The sequence below is a fragment of the Misgurnus anguillicaudatus genome, chromosome 14 (assembly GCF_027580225.2).
Source record: "Misgurnus anguillicaudatus chromosome 14, ASM2758022v2, whole genome shotgun sequence".
NCBI classification, from domain to species: domain Eukaryota; kingdom Metazoa; phylum Chordata; class Actinopteri; order Cypriniformes; family Cobitidae; genus Misgurnus; species Misgurnus anguillicaudatus.
In genome coordinates, this window is record NC_073350.2 from 9696598 (window position 1) to 9716400 (window position 19803).

General features: G+C 38.2%; 4 protein-coding genes across 4 annotated transcripts; 2 read left to right on the top strand and 2 right to left on the bottom strand.

Annotated features, from left to right (window-relative positions):
- Positions 1–6378: 6378 nt before the first annotated feature.
- gadd45ba (growth arrest and DNA-damage-inducible, beta a) lies at positions 6379–7982 on the bottom strand. The gene is made up of 4 exons (XM_055183667.2): positions 7780–7982; positions 7571–7672; positions 7245–7464; positions 6379–7152 (listed from the first exon to the last, which is right to left on the bottom strand). The coding sequence occupies exons 1-4, from the start codon at positions 7821–7823 to the stop codon at positions 7039–7041; spliced, it is 480 nt and encodes a 159-aa protein (XP_055039642.1). The 5' UTR covers positions 7824–7982; the 3' UTR covers positions 6379–7038.
- A 2241-nt stretch (positions 7983–10223) lies between these two features.
- On the top strand, positions 10224–12268 carry larp6b (La ribonucleoprotein 6, translational regulator b). The gene is made up of 4 exons (XM_055183643.2): positions 10224–10377; positions 10467–10580; positions 10681–10894; positions 10956–12268. Exons 2-4 carry the CDS (start codon positions 10468–10470, stop codon positions 12069–12071), a joined length of 1443 nt encoding a protein of 480 aa, XP_055039618.2. The 5' UTR covers positions 10224–10377; position 10467; the 3' UTR covers positions 12072–12268.
- A 1698-nt stretch (positions 12269–13966) lies between these two features.
- vmac (vimentin type intermediate filament associated coiled-coil protein) lies at positions 13967–17009 on the bottom strand. The gene is made up of 2 exons (XM_055183664.2): positions 16436–17009; positions 13967–15866 (listed from the first exon to the last, which is right to left on the bottom strand). Exons 1-2 carry the CDS (start codon positions 16624–16626, stop codon positions 15512–15514), a joined length of 546 nt encoding a protein of 181 aa, XP_055039639.1. The 5' UTR covers positions 16627–17009; the 3' UTR covers positions 13967–15511.
- An 800-nt stretch (positions 17010–17809) lies between these two features.
- On the top strand, positions 17810–19525 carry ndufa11 (NADH:ubiquinone oxidoreductase subunit A11). Its single transcript, XM_055183669.2, has 4 exons — positions 17810–17969; positions 18339–18431; positions 18860–18982; positions 19336–19525. The coding sequence occupies exons 1-4, from the start codon at positions 17891–17893 to the stop codon at positions 19446–19448; spliced, it is 408 nt and encodes a 135-aa protein (XP_055039644.1). The 5' UTR covers positions 17810–17890; the 3' UTR covers positions 19449–19525.
- Positions 19526–19803: the final 278 nt, after the last annotated feature.

The following is a 19803-nucleotide window of genomic DNA, read 5'->3' on the forward strand; positions in this document are numbered from 1 at the left end:
CTGGATTTTACAGACAGGGTCACAAATATCAGGCCAATAGGGGTCATGTGGCATAAATACAAAATAAAAACAAGCAATTATGTCACAAGGAGTCTCCCATTGCCCTGATGACTGTGCTAGTTTGGTCAGTAAGTCAAGGTGTTAAGAAAATGCATCATCATATAGATTTTACTTTAAAAAATTATGTTTTGAATCAGGATCCACAATTAAGGTGTATAAAGAATAAGTGACTTTGGCTATGTCCACACGAAGCCGGTGCATCCCCTATCCGATCATTTTTTTTCCTTGCTCTAAAAAAAATAATCCGTACACACGAAACCACTAGGGATGTAACGATTCAATCACGATTCAATCGCGGTCCTCATTAAAAATGCCTGTCTGAAATCGATTCTGAATCGCAAGGCTGCGATTCTTTGTTTGATGCACAGCTTGTGCCTATATTACGGCATTTGGTCAGTAGGAAGTCCTTATCAATCTAAAATCATTATGAGTCGGAGTCGTTTATAAAGTGCATTTAAAAAAGCAACACTCGTTAAACAAAATCATTCAAAATATTCCTTATTATCATGAAAATACCTGAAATCATTTGAAGAACAGCGATATAAATATTCATGTGTAGACATTTCCTGGAATAGCGTTTGTAATGCTACTTATTCTGTGGCACAAAGGGAGTTTCTGCACGGGAGCGCCCCCTGGTGTTCGGATGTGCCTGGATTTCAACGTAATTCATTCAAATTCATTCATTGAGAAAACGCGCATTTGCACGATGAATCGTTACACCCCTAGAAACCACTGAAACCGACTGAATGCGGTGTAGTATATATGCCGGACCAGTATGGGGCGCTGTAATTCTGCCACAGATATACAGTATACACGGAGAAGAAGACTTTGAGCATGCGCATAACCAACGTATGGTGTTGTCCATTATCGATTGTTGGTCACCACAATTGCATAGAAGCAATAGATTTTGCTGTAATAAAGCTAGTAGGCTTTAGTAGCTTCTGTAGCACGAACACAATCACGTAGTCAGCCGTTATTGTTGCTGCTGTTACGTGTGACGCTTCCGACACCTGATGTGATGACGTTTTCGCTTCACGAAATATACGGATTGGCTGTACAGACGAAACGGCAAGGGTGTCGGTTTCAGATTTATCCACTTTAGGACCCGGTTTCAAAAAATAGCGGATTCAGTGTCCCAAAACGCCGGATCCGTGTGGATGTAACGCCAATACGATAACAAATTTATACGTATGCAGTGATACGCGTCTCCGTGTGGACAGCCCCTTACTTTAACAAAAACAGTAATGGACACATGCATTTTTTATGCATACTTGTCAATGACCCTGATACATTCATTTCCTGAGTTTTTGGTAATATCCTTGTTACTTGTAAGCTGACAAGTAAGGCTCTCTTTAAGGCTATTTTCACCTGGTATTAGGATGCGTTTTGGATAATCGGATCACAAGTGGACGACGCTAAAAACAGGTGTAAACAGGGTGTAAACTGTTTTGAGCTCTTCCACTTTTAACCAAATTCAGAGGTATTCGAAAATGCTTTTGACCGGATTGCTTTGTGGTGTAAACGTGCATGTAGTCGAATGTGGTCGAGCAGCCACACGACACCGCCTACTCTCCACCTATTGATCTAATGTGATATAGCCTACCGAGCACAATGTTTTTCCAACGGACATAGTGCGAGCCCACGCCCTTACGAAAATTAACCATAGTTTTATTGTGGTAAAAGTGTAGTAACCATGGTTTTTTGGTGTATTGATTACTATGGTAACCAGGGTTTAACTATAGTTTTTGAAAACCATAGTTGTCAAAACCATGGTTATTTTGTGGTTACCATGGTTTTACTACAGTAACCATTTTTTTAACTGTAGCAAAACCATGGTTCATTTTCGTAAGGGGGTTGTTCAGTGTGAACATCTTTATGCTTTTCTTTTTTGTTTCATTTTGCAAGCTTTGAAAGTTGCGCGAGCTTCTGTCATGCTAACACATTGACCACAGGGGATCTTATGAAATATTTTACATTTTTTTACTCGAAGTCAACAAAAATCAAGCAGGACCAAAATATTTTATAGCTGATCGCTGTCAAAAAAGTTCAGCGACGACGTCCCAATGATGACAGCAGCAATGACAGTGTTCTTAATATGACAAAGTAAGTGTTTTGGTTAATGCCATTAATGTTTATTTTTTTATTTAATGTGTATACCATTTGTCAACATTTATATATTGATTCAATAGATTTATAGCATTTAGGCGGGAAAATATCATGGATTTATTGCATTTTGCAGAAAATAAATCAGTTTTTATAATAAATCTTTGAAAATCAAATTATGGATTTAAATTTTTAATATTATTATAACCTAAAGATGCTATGTGAATTTTTGTAACAGAAAATACTGATTTTCATCTTGTCACTTTCTTGGTATAGAAAACATGTTTTTACCAAAATTAGTCAAAATGGATTTATTGCGTTTCACACACACATGTACAAAACTGCATGCAGCATGTTTCCTAACAACACAAGCAGCGACTCTTAAATAATAATAGTTAACGCATTAATACCAGGCATAAACAGCCTCTTAAAACACGCTATCAACATCTGCTATAACTTAGTAATTGGTAGCTTTAATTAAGCATGAGCAATGTGTTTATAGTGGTGAGATAAAGCGCTGATTAAAGACTCTCACAGTCCAATGAAAACGCGAGAATTCACAAGCTACCGTTTTACTGTCCGTTTCATTTGGTCTACTCTGTGGGATGGGTCATAAAGTTGGTCAGAGTCACGTCTTGCCAGGCTTTTTTGTCGTGCTCAGGCTGGTTATGTGGTTGGGGGTGGAGAGAAGCGCTGCTGCTGCCAGGCTGAATGTACCTGACGACCTCAGAGACCAGAGTCAAACAGAAACAGACTGGGTGGTACACAGTCATAACAGCTCACACAGATCAAGGCTTTATGGGAAGGGAAAACTTCAGCAGGGGCCTGGAGTCTCTCCCTAGCCTATGAATGCTTTTTAAATAGCTACCTAGTTTCTTTTTCTGCCCATTTGTGTAGGTGTTTCAAGTACATTGCTGTGTAGATTATTGGTCATGATGAAACAGTTTTGAGATGACCAAAGACAAACTTACAGAGTTGTATAACCCTGCCTTTTTGATGTGTATACCTACAGTTATTACTGTATGTGCACAATGTGTATGCTTGTTATTTATAGTTACTGTTATTTATTGTATATGGTGCATTGTTGTCTTATCTGCAATTGGCAATGCATGCCTGGTTATAAGTTATATTTTGTTCTAAATGTGGGACGCAGGGGCTAGTTGTCTCATGGGCAAATTATCCAATGTGCTATATCTAAAGTTAAGAGCTAAAGTTTAATTCGCATAATCAATTGCATTGCTTTCAATACTTTTATTTTAATAAATCAAAAACTTATATTTAGCCTATTTTATGTTGTTAAACTAGTAAACACACACAAAGATCAACTCTTAAAACTACTTATATAGAGCGTTGCATTAGCATTGCATAAATCAATCAGATAACACATACGAAAAAGTATACCTTGTTATGCACTTTGAGTTGTCAATGTTGGATCTGATCATTTTAACTTTTACAAAAGATTTTAAAGATGTTTAACAATTTCATGTTGTGTCCAAATAGTTGGGGCAAGTTGTTGTCACATACGTTTTGTATCTGTCACGGTAAAGATTTAGGACCATTACAGAGCTGCATGTCACATAATTGTGTATAAATACCTGATCACGACGAGGACTCAACAGCTTGATTCATTTTAGCAGCTTGTGGGAAACAGCTCGTGCACTTCTATGGAAGCAGAGCTTCTACTTCCGCATTCCACGCATACCGGCGGCACGAGCGCTGGGCACGACTCAGCAGGTATTTAATGTCATGGTTTGGTTAGAACCAATGTTAATTGAGTTTATATCACACAACAAATTATTACATTTACCGCAAGTTTCGCGAGAATACGTTGCTCGGGGTTCTCGCGACCGTGTGAGATTTGCCCTTAAATGGGCAATGACGTTTCCGGGATACCAGTGCGTAATCGGAGACGGCCTACGTCAGACGCACAATCAACCCAGGGAATGCCCAAGAAAGCGCTTTTATCTCAAAAGAGACTAATCTCGGCTACTCCTGTCTATTATTAGCTGTAGGAAAAAAAGTCTACCTTAATATAGAGTTCACAGTTACAGTCGACGGTTGCTGGTACAATACGACCAGTTATGTTTTCATCTCTCATAATACACACACAGACCAAGAGAGAAAATTCAGATTCTTAAATGCTTCAGTCTGATATGAGCAAATGTAGAAAAATGTTTAAAGGATATGTCAAAGCATATTTCAAAGCATAATTTTGAGTGTAAAATGGTCTTCACTTTAAAACCTATGTTTGTTTTAGATGCTAATGTTTTATTATATTAAGAGTTCATCACCTCTCTAAATGAACTTAATTTAAAGGGGTCATATTATGATTTTTTTAAAGATGTAAAATAAGTCTTTGGTTTCACCAGAGTGTGTATGTGAAGTTTTAGCTTAAAATACCCCACAGATAATTTTGTAGGTGCAAGAAAAATGCAGTGTTTTGGGGTGTGTCCTTGAAAATGCAAATGAGATGAAATGCAAACACTGATTGCCATGATGGTGGTTTGTTGAAATTGAAACTCAATTGTGCTCTAAATTATTCTCTCTCTCTCTCTCTCTCTCTCTCTCTCTCTCTCTCTCTCTCTCTCTCTCTCTCTCTCTCTCTCTCTCTCTCTCTCTCTTTCTTTCTGCACTTAAATGTAGTGCCTTGGTTGGATAGTGCAGCTTAAGGGTCTGCATTATTGTAATGAGACTTGCTACCTACATCACAAAACAGGCAAAATTTTGTTTTTTCATGTTTTCTAGGTTGATAGAAGCACTGAGGACCCAATTATAGCACTTAAACTTGGAAAAAGTCAAATTTTCATGCTTTAACTAAGAGCAACTCTGAGAGGAGCCTGGTTATGTAATCCAACCAATCAGCTTGAAGAGGTCTTATCTATGGCCGTCCCTCACCTCTGTCCTGTGACAGTTTTTGCAGCATCCCCCTCCACCCCATCGCCTCACTCTCTGCTGGTACATCTATCCCAGTTAAAGGGGGGGGGGGGGTACTCTGGGTTCAGGCTAACATTCTGAGCTCTGAGCCCTCCAACGCTATCTCACGAGAATTCGTTCATGTGTTACGCGTTGGCTAATTTGTATTAATTCATACGACCACATTCGTAAGTGACATTGGGGTTAGGGGCGGGGTTAGGTTTCGTTGTCGGTTTTTTTCATGAGAATCGTACATTTTTACACGATTAACTTCGTATGAATTCATACAAATTAGCGAACTCGTAAAATATGTACGAATTCTCGTGAGATCAGGCTGGAGCCCTGACCTTCGACAGCACGCCAAATATGCCTCATCTCATCACCTTATCGATTACATGTTAATGCAGACTCATAAAGTACATTTATGCATTTGGCACACGCTTTTATCCAAAGCGACTTACAGTGCATTACAAGGTATACATTTTATCAACATGTGTACCCTTGACATTTACGCTGCTAATGTAATGCTCTACCACTGAGCTATACAGGAGCACTGAAGTAGCCTATACAATACTGACCTGAACTGAGCTTGATATCTCAAAACACAGCTCAGTGCTGAAGGTTCTCTAATGGAGTAGTAGCTTAATGGTTAAAGCATTGGGCTAGTAACCCAGGTTCAAGCCCTTTAATGAACTATTGCGTGTCCTTGAACAAAACACAGCCCATGGTTGCTCAAGAGAAACTGTGCCCATATGTGCATTGTAGGTCACAATGTTTCTGCTACATAATAATAGATTGTGTTGCATAAACAAAGTACAGGACATTCCGTTGTAATATTGAGACACCTGTAATATAACCCATAATAGCATGCTGAAAAGTCACTATAAGGATTATGTTATCAGAGATTTTTGTGTGTTTTTCTGAAGGTTATCTCAGCTCTAGTCTTTAGTGTGTTTATGGAGGAGTAGAGCTTGCCAAAACAGACAGAACTGAACATGAATAACTTCTGGTTTTCTATCAGTGCTGTCGTAATCAGTCGTATATCTGTGAGGACATGACGCTGATTCCAGTAGAAGAGGATATTAAGACTATCCTTTGGCAAACTATGTGATCTGTTTACCCTGCTTGCCACATCTTCAATGCACTTGCATGCAGTCCAGAATAAATCAAGATTCTCGGTTAAAATTTTGACTAGCATAACTTAAGCCAGAGTGTTATTTTGATGTGATCCATAAGATATGTTTTTGGCATTGTCACCAACTGTACACCCCCCCAGCCCAAGCAAAACATCAGACATATGTATCCAATTCTCAATCAATAATTTATTGAAACAATGTTGCATTTGACAAGAGCATAAATGCATATATTACTCTATATTTAAATTACTGTAAATAACTTACAACAATGAATAGTATGCATAACAATAGCTGAATTCATTTTGTTTTGCAAACACTGTATATCTCTGTGCAATAAAGTCCACGTGTAGCATATACTGTATAGGCATATTGCTACTGCAGTTCATATTTGTCCAGTACGTAAACGGAACATTCATTTCCAAAGCACGTTAGTCCCACACTCAGCGATATTGAACCATAGGTAGATTTACACGCTGACGTGCACTCGCTTTCCATCCCATTGCACGTATGAAACCGGGGGGCGCGCGCGCCCACGCCACCCGCATGCAAGTTCTCCATCACAGCTTGCGCCGACGGGCAGTCCCGTACAGTTCATGTTCCTACAGCTCGGGTTCCTCCGCTACCAAAACGACCACTTTTCCCCCACGGAGGACACGAGGCAGGGTGGAATGTACCGTTAGCACAGCAAGAGATCCACTATCTCTCTCTCTCTCAGCCCCGTTACGTGACGCATTAGTCAACGGCGGCCGGTGCCGAGCCCGTATTCTTTTCTTTTCTTTCTCAGTGAAAGACTCGTTCATCCTTTCATGACAGCTGTGCACATTGTTCAGCGCTCTTGCAGGGACAGATAAGGGATCCATTGGTTTTTGCAGCGGCTCTCTACGCAGTAGTTGCCCACGTCTTTCAACGCCTGGCACTTCAGTGGTTGGCATTGAGAATTCTGCGTAACACAAGAAATGAAACGTAAGTCACTGTCGTATTTAGATCACGATTTTGAATGCACTGTGCAAATGATCACACGAGTATACTTACAGTGACCAGGATGCAGTGGAAGTCTCTCGGCTCGCTGTTATCAACTGTGCTGGGCTCGCCGAGCACCTGCGCGAGGCGCCTCAGACCGGACACCCGCAGGATGTTAATGTCGTTGTCGCAGCAGAAGGCTTGCAGGAGCGTGAAGTGAATCTGCAGCGCGATATCGTCTAGATCTTCTTCATCGGTCGCCAGTACGCACAGTACTACACAGTCTGGATCTCTGTGGATCAAAGAGATTTGCAGTCAGTCAACTGTCTGTGCGCGTGAAGAAGCACGTATACAAGAAAGGTTTTGGCGTAAAACAGTCAAACAAGTCATATACTTACACATTCATAAGTTTTGCAGATTCATAAACACCGACTGTCAGACAGTCCTGTCTCTGTGCTGCAACCAGCAGCTCTTCTAATGCTTGGCTCACTGTGTCCATTCTGTTAAAAAACACAGGCATGGTTAGCGACCATCGAGATACTTCACTATGTGACTTAGTGAAATGTCTATGGTAATGGTTATGCATGCATGGAATAAAAAGACTTACTTTTTATCAGTAATGTTGCATCCAACGAGTTCTTCCAGGGTCATTTTGCTTTCTAAATAATCCAACACGTTTCCAAAGAAGCTTCAGAAATGCTTAAATCCAGTTCGTGATTGATCAAAAGTATAATCCAAATGTCGCTTGGGTTTGCAATATTCCTTAGCTCTTCTCGCTGAGTCTCACAAGTCGTTTCTGCCGTTGACAAGCGAAACTCGCCGATTATATGTGCTCTCGAGCGGGGCGGGGCCACGCCCAACGCTTACTTCTCTCATTGGTCAGAAAGAGTCAACGATAGTCTTGCTATTCTCTTACCATTGGTGATCGGGGGAAACTACTGTTTATGCCCCACGTGGGCCGTTTCGCGGAACGTCTCCAAACACAACGAGCACATCACGCACCTTTGCAGCTTTCAATGGGTTTGTACCGAGTTCGCTGGAATTTCCTTATGGAGATGATGGAGTTTCCCTGTTGCTTTAGGCGCGCCTATTGCAGTTAAATACGAAACCTTTGCATCATGCGGATCATTTAATAAAGCCTGCATTTTACATTTTTATCAATTATACGAGAATCCTGGCAAAAGTCTATATATTGCATAAGCTGGTCTAAATTGCATTGCATAAATGATGCTGAAAATGCAATCAGCACAAATGAGAAAAGAAAGGATGCATTAAAAGTGTGAGTTTAGTCATTTTAGCCACTGGTTTGCTTTGCAAAACAAGTCGTCTGCAGAGGTTCTGGAAGGTTGTCTCTGGGTTACCTGGAACTTTCATCAGCCATGCTGTTCCAGTTCCCCCGGCTAATTATAGACCGTACAGTCACAGGATCAGATCTGTTGATGTTGTCATGAGACCTTGTTGTGCTCGTGTTACGAAACCGTCCAGACTGCAGAAACACTGAGGTCAACATCTTAACGGGCACTTCATTGTTCTGCAGATTTACTAACCTCAATACAATAGAATCAAATATGGTTTAATAATACCAAAATAGTGCTTGTGTCCCAACAGTAGCACATTCGTATAATGCTTGCACATGGAAGTTCATCTATGTGTCCCAGTAGTGCATTAGTACTTGTAATTACTTATACAAACAATCGATAAATTAAACTAATTTAGTTCAGTCAAGTATGCTTCAAGCGCCACCTGCTGTTAAATGATGATATATTAAAAACAATTTTATTTTTTAAATTACTAATGATATGAATTACTTGCAATTTTATGAATTCTTAGTGGTATGCGTTGCAATAAATAATAAAATAAATAAAAATAATTTTAAAATAATACGAGTGTTTCTTCGATGTTCATTTTAGCAATGCACCGCAATCTGCTATCATCGAGTGCCATCTACTGTTTAAGAATATTATTACAACTTAATTGTATAGTGGTTTATAACTTTATATAGGCTTTTAATATTAAGTTAAAACCAATTACATTTAACATTTTTGCACTTAATAAAAAATAGCCTCAAAATTATCTGACTGAAAAATTGTTTTGCATGTTATTGGCCGTTTCTCAATTCGAAGGCTGCAGCCTCCGGAGGTCGCATATGCAGGCTGCATACGTCATCAAGCCTGCAAAGTTAAATGATTGCATTCCCAAGCCATAGCATATTACAACAATTTATGATTAACTAAGAATAATAGTTAGCTATTATAATTTGTTAGTATTCCGAAATAAGACTTGATTACGTATGCAGCCTACAAATGCGCCTTCGGATTGAGAAATGGCCATCGGCGCCTCTAATTCCGGTCATGCTGAGCCGCTTACTGCTACAAATGCAACAGTTACTGAATATATAATATGCTTAAGCACACATTATCCTGAGTGTGTTTATTGGCTGTGAATAACTTTAGATAATTAGGAGGACTTTCAGACAAGCTTCATCATGGCTCTTAAATGTCACACAAGTGAGAAAAACCTTGTCTTTAACGCGGGGGATGTTAAGAGGTCTAATATACAGGAAACCGAGCAGGGGGTTCTGCACCGCTACCTGCACTACAGTCGCAAAGATCCCCTAATCATTCATCTGGAATACACTTTACCTTGACACCTCCACCCCCACTTTACACACAAACGTCGGGTTCATGCGGTCTCCAAATGTCTATGCTAACTAATACACGTATTAAACGTGCGCTCTTGGGTGCAGCTACTACTGTAATTGAGCAATTAGGAGAGATTGTGTGAAAATAATATGCCTGGATATCTTTTGGGAGGCGGATGTCCTTTTTCCTTTTTTGCGATTATCAATGTGTTCATATATAAATATATAAATTAATTTTAAATGTGCACAGGCATGAATAAATAATAATAATAAATAAATAAATAAATATAATTTTATTGTTTTGTTATTTTTTTATTTTCAAAACACCGTCTTGTTGATAAAAGCCTGTTTTCGTTATAAATGTTATAACCATAACCTATATTAATAATCATTTTTAAAGGAATTTCTTGTGACATGTTGAAGCGCACGTATACGACGTCGCCCAATGGCCCGCTTTATTCAATTGTGACGTCAGCACGTTTAAATCATACTGTGAAAGGAAACACCTGCTTTCAGGTGATGTTTGGCGGCATACTCACTGGGGACCAGACGAGAAGACGTCAGGTAGGCTGTTTACACCTCTGTTAAAGTTTAATCGACGCATTTCTGTCCGTGTCATACACGTCAAGTAATAAATATAAATGTGTCAACAGCATGACCTCACCCATTTTTTCGGGCATCTTCCAATGTGAAGACACAGGGCCTCAGATCCTATCAAAGGGAACGTTTTCATACACTGATGATGGGCTAAATGATAGTTTGGACGGGTAAGACACCATTAACAAGTAAAATATTAGTATGAACATTAAAATGTTATATTAAAATAATATTTTTTTTTTTAAATAAATGAATAAAATGTTTGGGTAGGAGTTCAACTGAATTGGCTGATGTATTTGAGGAGGAATTTTGTGAGGATGAACTTTGGGCTCCACCAAATGATGATCTGAGCGAAATAATAGCTGCCCAACTTGAGAGCTACCTGTCTGATGAGAATCTATCCGAGGATGCTTTTCTGTTAAAACATGTCCAAAGAAACAAAATGGGTTTCGTCAGTTTGAAGCTATTGACGTCTTTTAAGAAGGTAAGCATGAGTGCATTAACACCTGTGTTTAAATGTCATCACTACAAACTTTTTTTTATAGATTAGAGATCTCACTCGTGACTGGCGGACCACGTTGGCGGCCGCACGGACCTCGAACCAGCTGGAAGTGAACGAGACCGGAACCAAGGTGCGGAGAAGGACCCCAGTACCTGATTGGCTGCTGTGCATTCCCACAAGCAAGCTGCTGCTGGCCTGGAACTTCCTGGATGGTGCTGCCCAAGTTAAAGACGGGGTGAGTGGATCGCCCGGTTTAGAGCAGTTAGGTGTGATGGAAGCTGCCATGCGGGTGTTTGCACCATACGGGACCATTTCCTCTCTCCGCATACTACGCCCGGGTAAAGAGATCCCTGCCGAGCTGAAGCGCTATAACAAACAACACCTGGAACTGGGGAGTAAAGTGTGTGCTGTAGTCGAGTACGAGTATCTAGAAGGTGCACGCAAGGCCTATGAAGCCCTGAAAACAGAAGAACAAATAGAGGGAGGCAGAGGCATTTGTGTGGCCCTGCTGGGTAGCCGTGGAACTCGTAAGCCGGGGTGGAGCCAAGGCATGGTGGAGGAAGAAGAGGAGGAAGAGCATATTGACAATGACAGTTTAAACAAGCCCAACAGAAAAGCTAAGAGGTCACTTTACTCCATGGAGGATTCTGCACTTTACAGCTCTTCGGAGTCTGATTTTGCCCCTGCATCGCCCCGACCCAACCGCAGGGTTTCCCGGCCGCAGGCCCTGTACGGAAGCCCCCTCGCTATCCCGCGGGTGTCTACTTTCCGCTCCGATCCTTACAGGAATCCCCTTGGCAGTCCTGTAGGAAGCCCCCTCCTGCCTCGCAAGCTTTTTACTTGCAGTCATGTGACATCCCCGTTGGCCACTCATCCTTTTAGCAGCACACCCACTGCACCTGTTTGCTCCTCATTTAGCAGATGCAGAAGCTCGGGTGATCTCTCGCCAGACGACACTGGGTTCACAGGCAGCCCGTGGGTCCAAAGACGCAAACATGCTGCGTCTCAGGTAATTCAGCCTGAATTGGCCAAAACTGTCTCGCCCAGCCAGTTAATGAGATCTTTGGGGGCCCTGGTCGTGCGCCAGCCTGTCGGACCGGATGGCACCAAAGGTTTTCACAACTCTATTGGAAGAGGAAAGGTGCTGCTACCCCAGTGAACCACTTACCACCATCACAGCTGCTTTATAAAGTCGATGATCTTCTGCAGTCATCGCAAATGTATTGTGCAGTGCAAACCTAAAGCACTTTTAATGCAACATAATTAATTGTCTCACATACCCTATTAATATAAACACGTTGTTGTAAAAAAGTCTGAATAAATAATTGAATAAAGATTAATTTGTATTCAACATTAGCAATGCTTGACTGATTTTTTTAAAACATGCATATTTTGTATATTCATTGTCTGTGCACAGGACTGATTTTAGTACTGTAAAAAGTTACAATTTGTGATTGCACAGGATTTTCTTTTTCTGGGTGGATCATCAAGACTATTGGTGGTCCTAGTTGTCAATCAGGAGTGTTGCACAATTGCATTTTTTTTTAAAAGTGGAGAAGGCGGTTCTTTTCTAAAATTTGAGAAAATCCTCTGCTATACCTTTAATATTTAGACACCTAAAAATATGGTTTGAAATGGTAATGCTTTACAATAAGGTTGAATTTGTAAACATTAGCCAATGCATAATGTGAACGAACAATAAGCAATGCCGTTTATTAATCTTTGTTAATGTTAGTTGGACTATAAAAGTGAAAATTGGATTAACTTAAAAAATTACTTTAAGTGGAAGCACCTAATTAATTAATTTAAAAAAATTAACCTTAAATGTTGTCACTTTAAGTGAAAAAAGGTTTTAATGTTTGTTTTTTATTTTAATTGTTATCAATTGGGTTTTAAAGGGATAGTTCACCCAAAAATGAAAATTGTCATAATTTTCTCATCATGTAGGATAAACCTGTACGAATTTCTTTTTTTCTGATGACCAGAAGATATTTTAATAAATAATGGTAAGCACACAGCTGATGTAACCATTGACTTTCATAGTAGAAAAACAAATATTATGGAAGTATTGTGATAAATGATGAAGATATTTTGATAAATGATGGTAAGCACACAGTTGATGGTTCCCATTGAATTCCATCGTATTTGTTTTTCCTACTATGGAAGTCAGTGGTTACAATCAGCTGTGTGCTTACCTTCAAATATCTTCTTTTGTGTTCAGAAAAAAATTCATTCATACAGGTTTAGAACAACATGAGGATAAGAAATAAGACAATTTTTAATTTTTATTCTTGGGTGAACTATTCCTTTAAATAAATCTAACTTTTACTTTTTAAAGTGTAATATCAATCCTAAATTAGTTCATTGTGCATTAACTACTGTTAAAATGTATTAAATGAACATGAACTAAGATAGAATAAATGTTGAAGAAGTATTCTTCACCGTTCATGTTGGCTAATGCATTATCTAATGTTAACAACTTTATTGTAAAAGTAGATAAGTAAAAGTATTTTTCCACAAACACTAATTTTTTCACAAAACTTTAGTCTTTTGTACTACTAAATAACATCTAAGTGTACTCAACTGCGCTATTTTGAGACACCATTTATTTCAATACACAAAATGTAATAAAAAGTATTACTGGTATTTAGTATACTTTTCTAATTAGTAAATTTGTAGTGTGTAACATTTACACTTTTTTTAGCACAAAAATAACACTGCAAATGTACTTGCAGGTATTTAAGTATATTTTTGTACATTCAGGTATACTTTATTTTTACATGCACTCTTCTTTGCTGCCTTAATTTTTTTTTAATCAACTTACTATTATTTACCTTGAGAGAAGTTGTTATAACTTATAAAATATAGTTGAAATAAGACAACTTCATTTTATAAGTTGTAGCAACTCCTCTCTTGTCAAGATGAATAATAGTACGTTAAAAGGACTTGTAATCTGAGTTGATTAAACACAAAATTATGCAGCAAAGAGGTTTTTTTTACAGTGTGGGATGTTTTTGAATTAAGCAAAAACACAAATTAGATAATCAACACTGATGAATAACAAAATAATTTATTCGATTTTTCTTTTTTTTAGAATAAATAATTCCATTGACTAAATACCCAAGTGTCTTTTAGGCACTGCTTAACTTTATCTGTAGAGAAAAATGTCAGCATACACATTTCTGTACAGGGCACCAGCAAGACTGATATGTTATGCCCCAATATGTACCATGCTTCAATGCAGTACGACACGTAACTCTTAAAACTAACACGGAAATATTGCGTAACCACCATATCTTAACGGGACAAATGATATACTGTAAATACCCACGTGAATAATGCCCTCCAGTACAATTGCATTTCATCACCTGTGTATCCACAAAGCTTTACTCATAAATATGGCAAAATATAACAGACTTGCATAGACTTAATTTTGCTAGGCCGAATTAAATGTACAAGTAAACAAAATTAATATGAAGAAAGATCTATACAGTATCCATATCTACATGGCTTTGAATTGGCTTCACATCATCAACAAAACTGATATAACAGCAAAAATACAGACACCCATCATGGCTCATTCACTATTTCCCATACCGACACGGTTAAATAAAACTGCTTGACCATCACTGGCCTATCGTTTGTAAGCACTAGTCCTCTCTTTGTTGGAAATTGCTCTCTGTTTATCAGATGGGGCTATTTTTAGTCGCTCTCAGTACATCTTCACTGCATAGATCACTTAATTACATACAATGCAACATAAATTACAGTGTTCATCTGGTGTACACCACTATGTCATGCTGTCACATACCGGCAGTCTTGTGATTCAGCGCTGTGCTCAAAGACACAATGTTTGGTGGGTGTTTCAGTAACTCTTTCTTCAAATATGCCTCCTAGGGTTGATTCCTAACGTGTTACTATTTTATCCTTAAATACAACCTAGCCACTACCAACTACATAGGTAAAAACTAATTGTAACAAAATCAATGTGTCCAATATGACCTAAGTGTATTTATGTGTAACCCAAAGTGTAACATAAGTTATGCAACTTCATACAAGGTTAACATGTTGATGTAAGAATGTCTAGTTGCTTAGTTAGCAATGTGTGGTGTACAATAGATGACACTGGATTTATATCAGGATGCATTCTTTGTAGACTTTTCAACTTCCCAGCCATGGTACAGTAAATTAAATCTAAATAGGCCGCTACTGTTTATAAATGTTAACATTTCACCGCTTCTGTGTCGCAAAGTACAGCTGCAGGTGGATTATGTAACAATAAAAATCAGCTTGTCACAGCATATGCAAACATTAAAAATGAGAAACCGAGTTAACAATTATAATAAAACCTAACTAGCATATTTTAAACTATAATTCAGTGAGGTGCAAATCTTAAAAGATTGCATACTTGCATTGTTTTGCACAGAGGCAAACGGCAGAATAAACCGATCTTCTCATTAACGCTAGTATCCCATTCACTGACGTAACCTGTGGCACAATGGGTATAACTAAATAATGACCAGACACAAAATCATAAGTAACCATCAAAAAAACACAGGCCGCTAAACCTGAGAACAAGTACTAGTTCAAATGAGACCCTCATACAGTGGTCCCAAACACAACCCCGTCTAATTCCTGGTCATCGGAGTCATCCTCGCTCAGTGAGAAGTCTTTGTGATTGGAGAGACGGCTGGGACTGCAGTTGGACTCTCCGTCTGTCATGGAGCTGTTTGTTGCAGGCTTCCCGAAGTCATTAACTGGCCCCATTCTCTCAGCTTCAGCCATCTGAGCCAGCATGCTGTCCAGTAATGGACGACTTTTGCAGATGTTGTCCAGCAGCTGGCATCGGTGCTGTAATTGTCCAATGAGAGAATCTTTTTCCTTTATTGTTTGGTTTAGTTTATGGATGGATTCCTCGGATTGACAAAGTTTCTCATGGAGGAAGGATATCTCTCTAAAGAAAGACAGATCAATTGTTAAATGATGAACTAATACCAATTCAATTTGAGCCGTTCGACTGTGGGCGTACTTGTAGAAAAAGAGACTAGAATCCAGGCTTAAGCGTGATATTGATTTCATACAAATGTTCAATAAAAAAGATTATATAATAAGTGACTTAGACACAATGCCTGTGTCTCAATCTGCAGAGCCAATCAGAAAACAGCTCAACATTATTATTCATGACCCTTCTAAATAGAGCAAAAATAGACCATTTCATTAAAAGGACAAATCCTAGAGTTGTAAATGAACATTTCTGGATCATTTTTGCACTTAATTTTGGATACCTTCAACTGTGTGCTTACCAACATTTATCAAAATATCTTCTTCATCCTTTATCACAATACTTCCATAATTACACTTCTTCGTAAATATCAAATTTAGCAATTTAACATATTATTTCAATGCATTATTTGGCACCTTTAACTACGCTTGAACACAAGTTTTGATCAAATTAAATATTTAGTCTGACAGTATAAGCAGATTTTAAAACACAACTACTGTGAATAAGGTAATTTCCCTCACTTGTCCTTGGCCTCTGTGATTTCTTGAATGGCAGCTCTCAGTTGTTCATCTTTACGGATGAGACTCTCCGCCTGCTCGCGCACGGTTTTCTCCGCGTCTTGCAGTTTCTGCTCGAGGTTTGTGACGCGGCCGTACAGCGCAGCCAGATGCGCGTTCGCTTCTCTGATCTGCACCGGTGACGGGGACGACATGTCCCGATATTTGCTGCTCGGTATGCGGAAGACACAAGAAACGCTCCGGTAACCTCTCTCAGCCACGGTTATTATTTAGATCATGTTCTGTAGGTCGGTTCAAAAGTGTCCGTAATGAATGAGTGCGAAAACTCAATCTGAGCTTTCATGATGCTATAGCGCCGACACGCGAGATTTCTGTACATCCGCGTGTCTGTAATCCATTGAAGGCAGAAGATGTGTTTTAAATGCAGCGCGGGAAGTTATGACACTCTCATATAAACAAATCTTGCAATTTCTAGTTGTTTTGATGCCCGCTGACGTGTTGTCCCCACCAGCAAGTTCCACGGCAACCTGTAGCTGCTGACCCGGAAGTACAACTCAACGCAGCCCACCAATCAGAACAGCGCAACACGTTACAGTACAGAATGCTCTTCTGTAATATTATAAATGGATCTTCATTAGATATTTTGTGTATTTCAAGTTTATAAAGACATTTAAAATACCTGTATGTATTTATCCTGTGGACGTTATTCTGATCTTTTACGGGCTGTTTGGTTTATAACATCACTGTCACTTGTTATTTGCCAAACACCACTACACTCCAAACACTACAGTTTAAAAGTAATTCAGGACTTATTTTACCACACCTTACAATTTAACGCAAAATGTCATTGAGAATGAAAGCAATAACAACATCTAAAAATATAAAGCAACTGAGTCTGTGCACTTTTAGTTATTTTTATAATTTGTTGGAACAGCATCATTTCTATTATTTTACCTGTTAATATAATATAATATAATATAATATAATATAATATAATATAATATAATATAATATCATATAACATCATATAATATCATATAATATCATATAATATAATATTATTATATACTATTATATATCATATCATATCATATCATATCATATCATATCATATCATATCATATCATATCATATCATATTACAATAGAATACAATAACAGTGCCTTCGTTTTATATGGCAATAAAGAATTTTAAATAGTTATGTTTTTTAAATGATTTCATATCATTATTGACCAAGCAATAAAGACAAATATTAGAAAACATACAAAAAATGACAGGTGTGTCAGGTAGTGTCTGGTAAGCTATAATAAAGAAACAAACCAAAAAGCAGAAACTGTTATTCCAGCCCCGAGGGGGCAGCACGCGCTCTAATCACACTAATTACATTCAAAACAGCGCAGGAAAGAAGAGCTCAAAGTCTCGCGATAATTCAGTCGTGTCCTTGGTCCCAAAGCAGAAATGGGTTACTGGGATCTAGAGGAGGGCAAAGACTGCGTCGAAAAAACATGGATCACCACAAAATTAGCCACCGCCATCGGTCAGTCTGATAGATAGCTGGACTACAGGGTTTTAACGGATCTTTGGAATGTAACGTTAAACGTGTAATCTGCTTGTGTGTGCGCTCGCGGCAGGGCTGCTAGCATGTATGCTACAGCTAGTTTATATACAATGCACTGTATTTACAATTAGTGTCTGATAATAATTTTTAAAAATAACTATTTATATTAAAAATATCTGTTTGCTGGTCTGTTTCATTGTCGTCTGCTGTCTTCGTATTGTGATGGTTTTAAATTTGCAAACAGTTCTCCAGAATGCTCCAAACTAATACTAGTACTTTATACAATCATACGTGATCTATGGTCTGATTCATATTGTAAAACGTAGTTTTGTTGTTGTTATTTTGCAGGGCTGGTTGGTTCTGCCTATCACATAGTGGCATATCAGCCTGAGACAGCTCTTGAGGCTTTGACCAGAGCAACATCAGGCACTGCCACCATGGGTAAGAGAAACATATGGCTCTTTATTGTACATGTTATTAGCCTATTCAGACTAGTCATGGGTTTATTTGTGACCATTGGTCTATCAGTCTGTGATCTATCTCACATTATTTTTTTTACCAGCTACATACCAGCTACATGCAAGCTTTAATATATGCATATAGCATTGCTATTTTTGTCTTTCTTTAAATGTTTAAATCTTAAATTATCTATGCAAGTAAGCACAGTCTTAAGGGTAGATAGATATAACAACATTGGTTGTATGACAGACATGCCATAGATGTGCAATTTAAACAATATTTGATACCTTTTTGACAGCACTTATATAAGCAGATGTATTCAACAAGTTGTTTTTAGTATTAAATATAAATTACACCTGTTTTAGCATATTAAATGACTTTTAAATATTGCTTTTCCAAAAAAATTTCAGCTGCCATGGGTGCCATCTTTGGGATGGCCACTTGTCTTAGCGCGCAGGCCAGAGATACACCTGATGACCCAACTAACTATTTCATTGGTGGATGTGCTTCGGGTATTTTCCTCGGTGCACGGAGTGAGTATATCAATGTATATATAGTAAAGTATGTATACAGTGTATACATACATACAAAACAAAAAATAAAAATAACAGATAAATAAGGACATGTACTTCTCAGCACTTTCAACCAAAAATTATTATAAATAATAAATATTTCAAATTCATTTCTTTCAATATACAATACTATCACCTCAAGTCCTTTTAATAGCCATGCAGCACATATTTGCTAATTGTTGTAGATGATTTCATCTTGTCACTGCAGCTATTCCATACATTAACTCCTTTAGTTGTAACACAGTGATATTTGGCATTTGTTCTTATATGTTAAAAAATAATATCTTAAGTGCTGTTTTTTTTGTTTTGTTTAGCACACAGTGCTATCACAGGTACCACAGCATGTTTGGGGTTGGGAACTGTGGCTATGCTCACCAAGGTTGGAAAAATGGAGGGCTGGAGACTATCAGGACCCCCAAAGCTGTGATTGCTAATATGTCCCCTGCATTTGATGTGTTTATATTGTATATTGCTTAAATAAATGTATTAAGAATACAAATGAAACAGTCTCTCAATATGTAATGCAATCTTATAAACACAGACTACCAGGAATAATTGCAACATGTCAGCGCTTTTAACAATGAAAATAATGTGTGTCCTATTTACGAGTGTTATTTTATTCATTTGCATTTTTTCTTTAACACCAAAATGTAGTTAGGACAAGTTTTTTAATTGATTAACGAATATGGACTTAAAGTGCACACTCTCAATATTCACTTTCAAATTGAATAAAGGGTTTAGGAATTACAGCTCTTCTCTTATGATACTTTAAAGTAGATATA

Coding starts and splice junctions, on each gene's coding strand:
- gadd45ba (XM_055183667.2), bottom strand. CDS start 7,823: ATGACCCTGGAAGAACTCGTTGGATGCAACATTACTGATAAAAA. Junction 7,465..7,570: donor TCTGCAAAACTTATGAATGT/GTAAGTATATGA, acceptor TTTGATCCACAG/AGATCCAGACTGTGTAGTAC. Junction 7,153..7,244: donor TCCACTGCATCCTGGTCACT/GTAAGTATACTC, acceptor TGTGTTACGCAG/AATTCTCAATGCCAACCACT.
- larp6b (XM_055183643.2), top strand. CDS start 10,468: ATGACCTCACCCATTTTTTCGGGCATCTTCCAATGTGAAGACACAGGG. Junction 10,581..10,680: donor CTAAATGATAGTTTGGACGG/GTAAGACACCAT, acceptor ATGTTTGGGTAG/GAGTTCAACTGAATTGGCTG. Junction 10,895..10,955: donor TATTGACGTCTTTTAAGAAG/GTAAGCATGAGT, acceptor TTTTTTTTATAG/ATTAGAGATCTCACTCGTGA.
- vmac (XM_055183664.2), bottom strand. CDS start 16,626: ATGTCGTCCCCGTCACCGGTGCAGATCAGAGAAGCGAACGCGCATCTG. Junction 15,867..16,435: donor ATCACAGAGGCCAAGGACAA/GTGAGGGAAATT, acceptor GTCTTTCTTTAG/AGAGATATCCTTCCTCCATG.
- ndufa11 (XM_055183669.2), top strand. CDS start 17,891: ATGGGTTACTGGGATCTAGAGGAGGGCAAAGACTGCGTCGAAAAAACA. Junction 17,970..18,338: donor AAAATTAGCCACCGCCATCG/GTCAGTCTGATA, acceptor GTTATTTTGCAG/GGCTGGTTGGTTCTGCCTAT. Junction 18,983..19,335: donor TATTTTCCTCGGTGCACGGA/GTGAGTATATCA, acceptor TGTTTTGTTTAG/CACACAGTGCTATCACAGGT.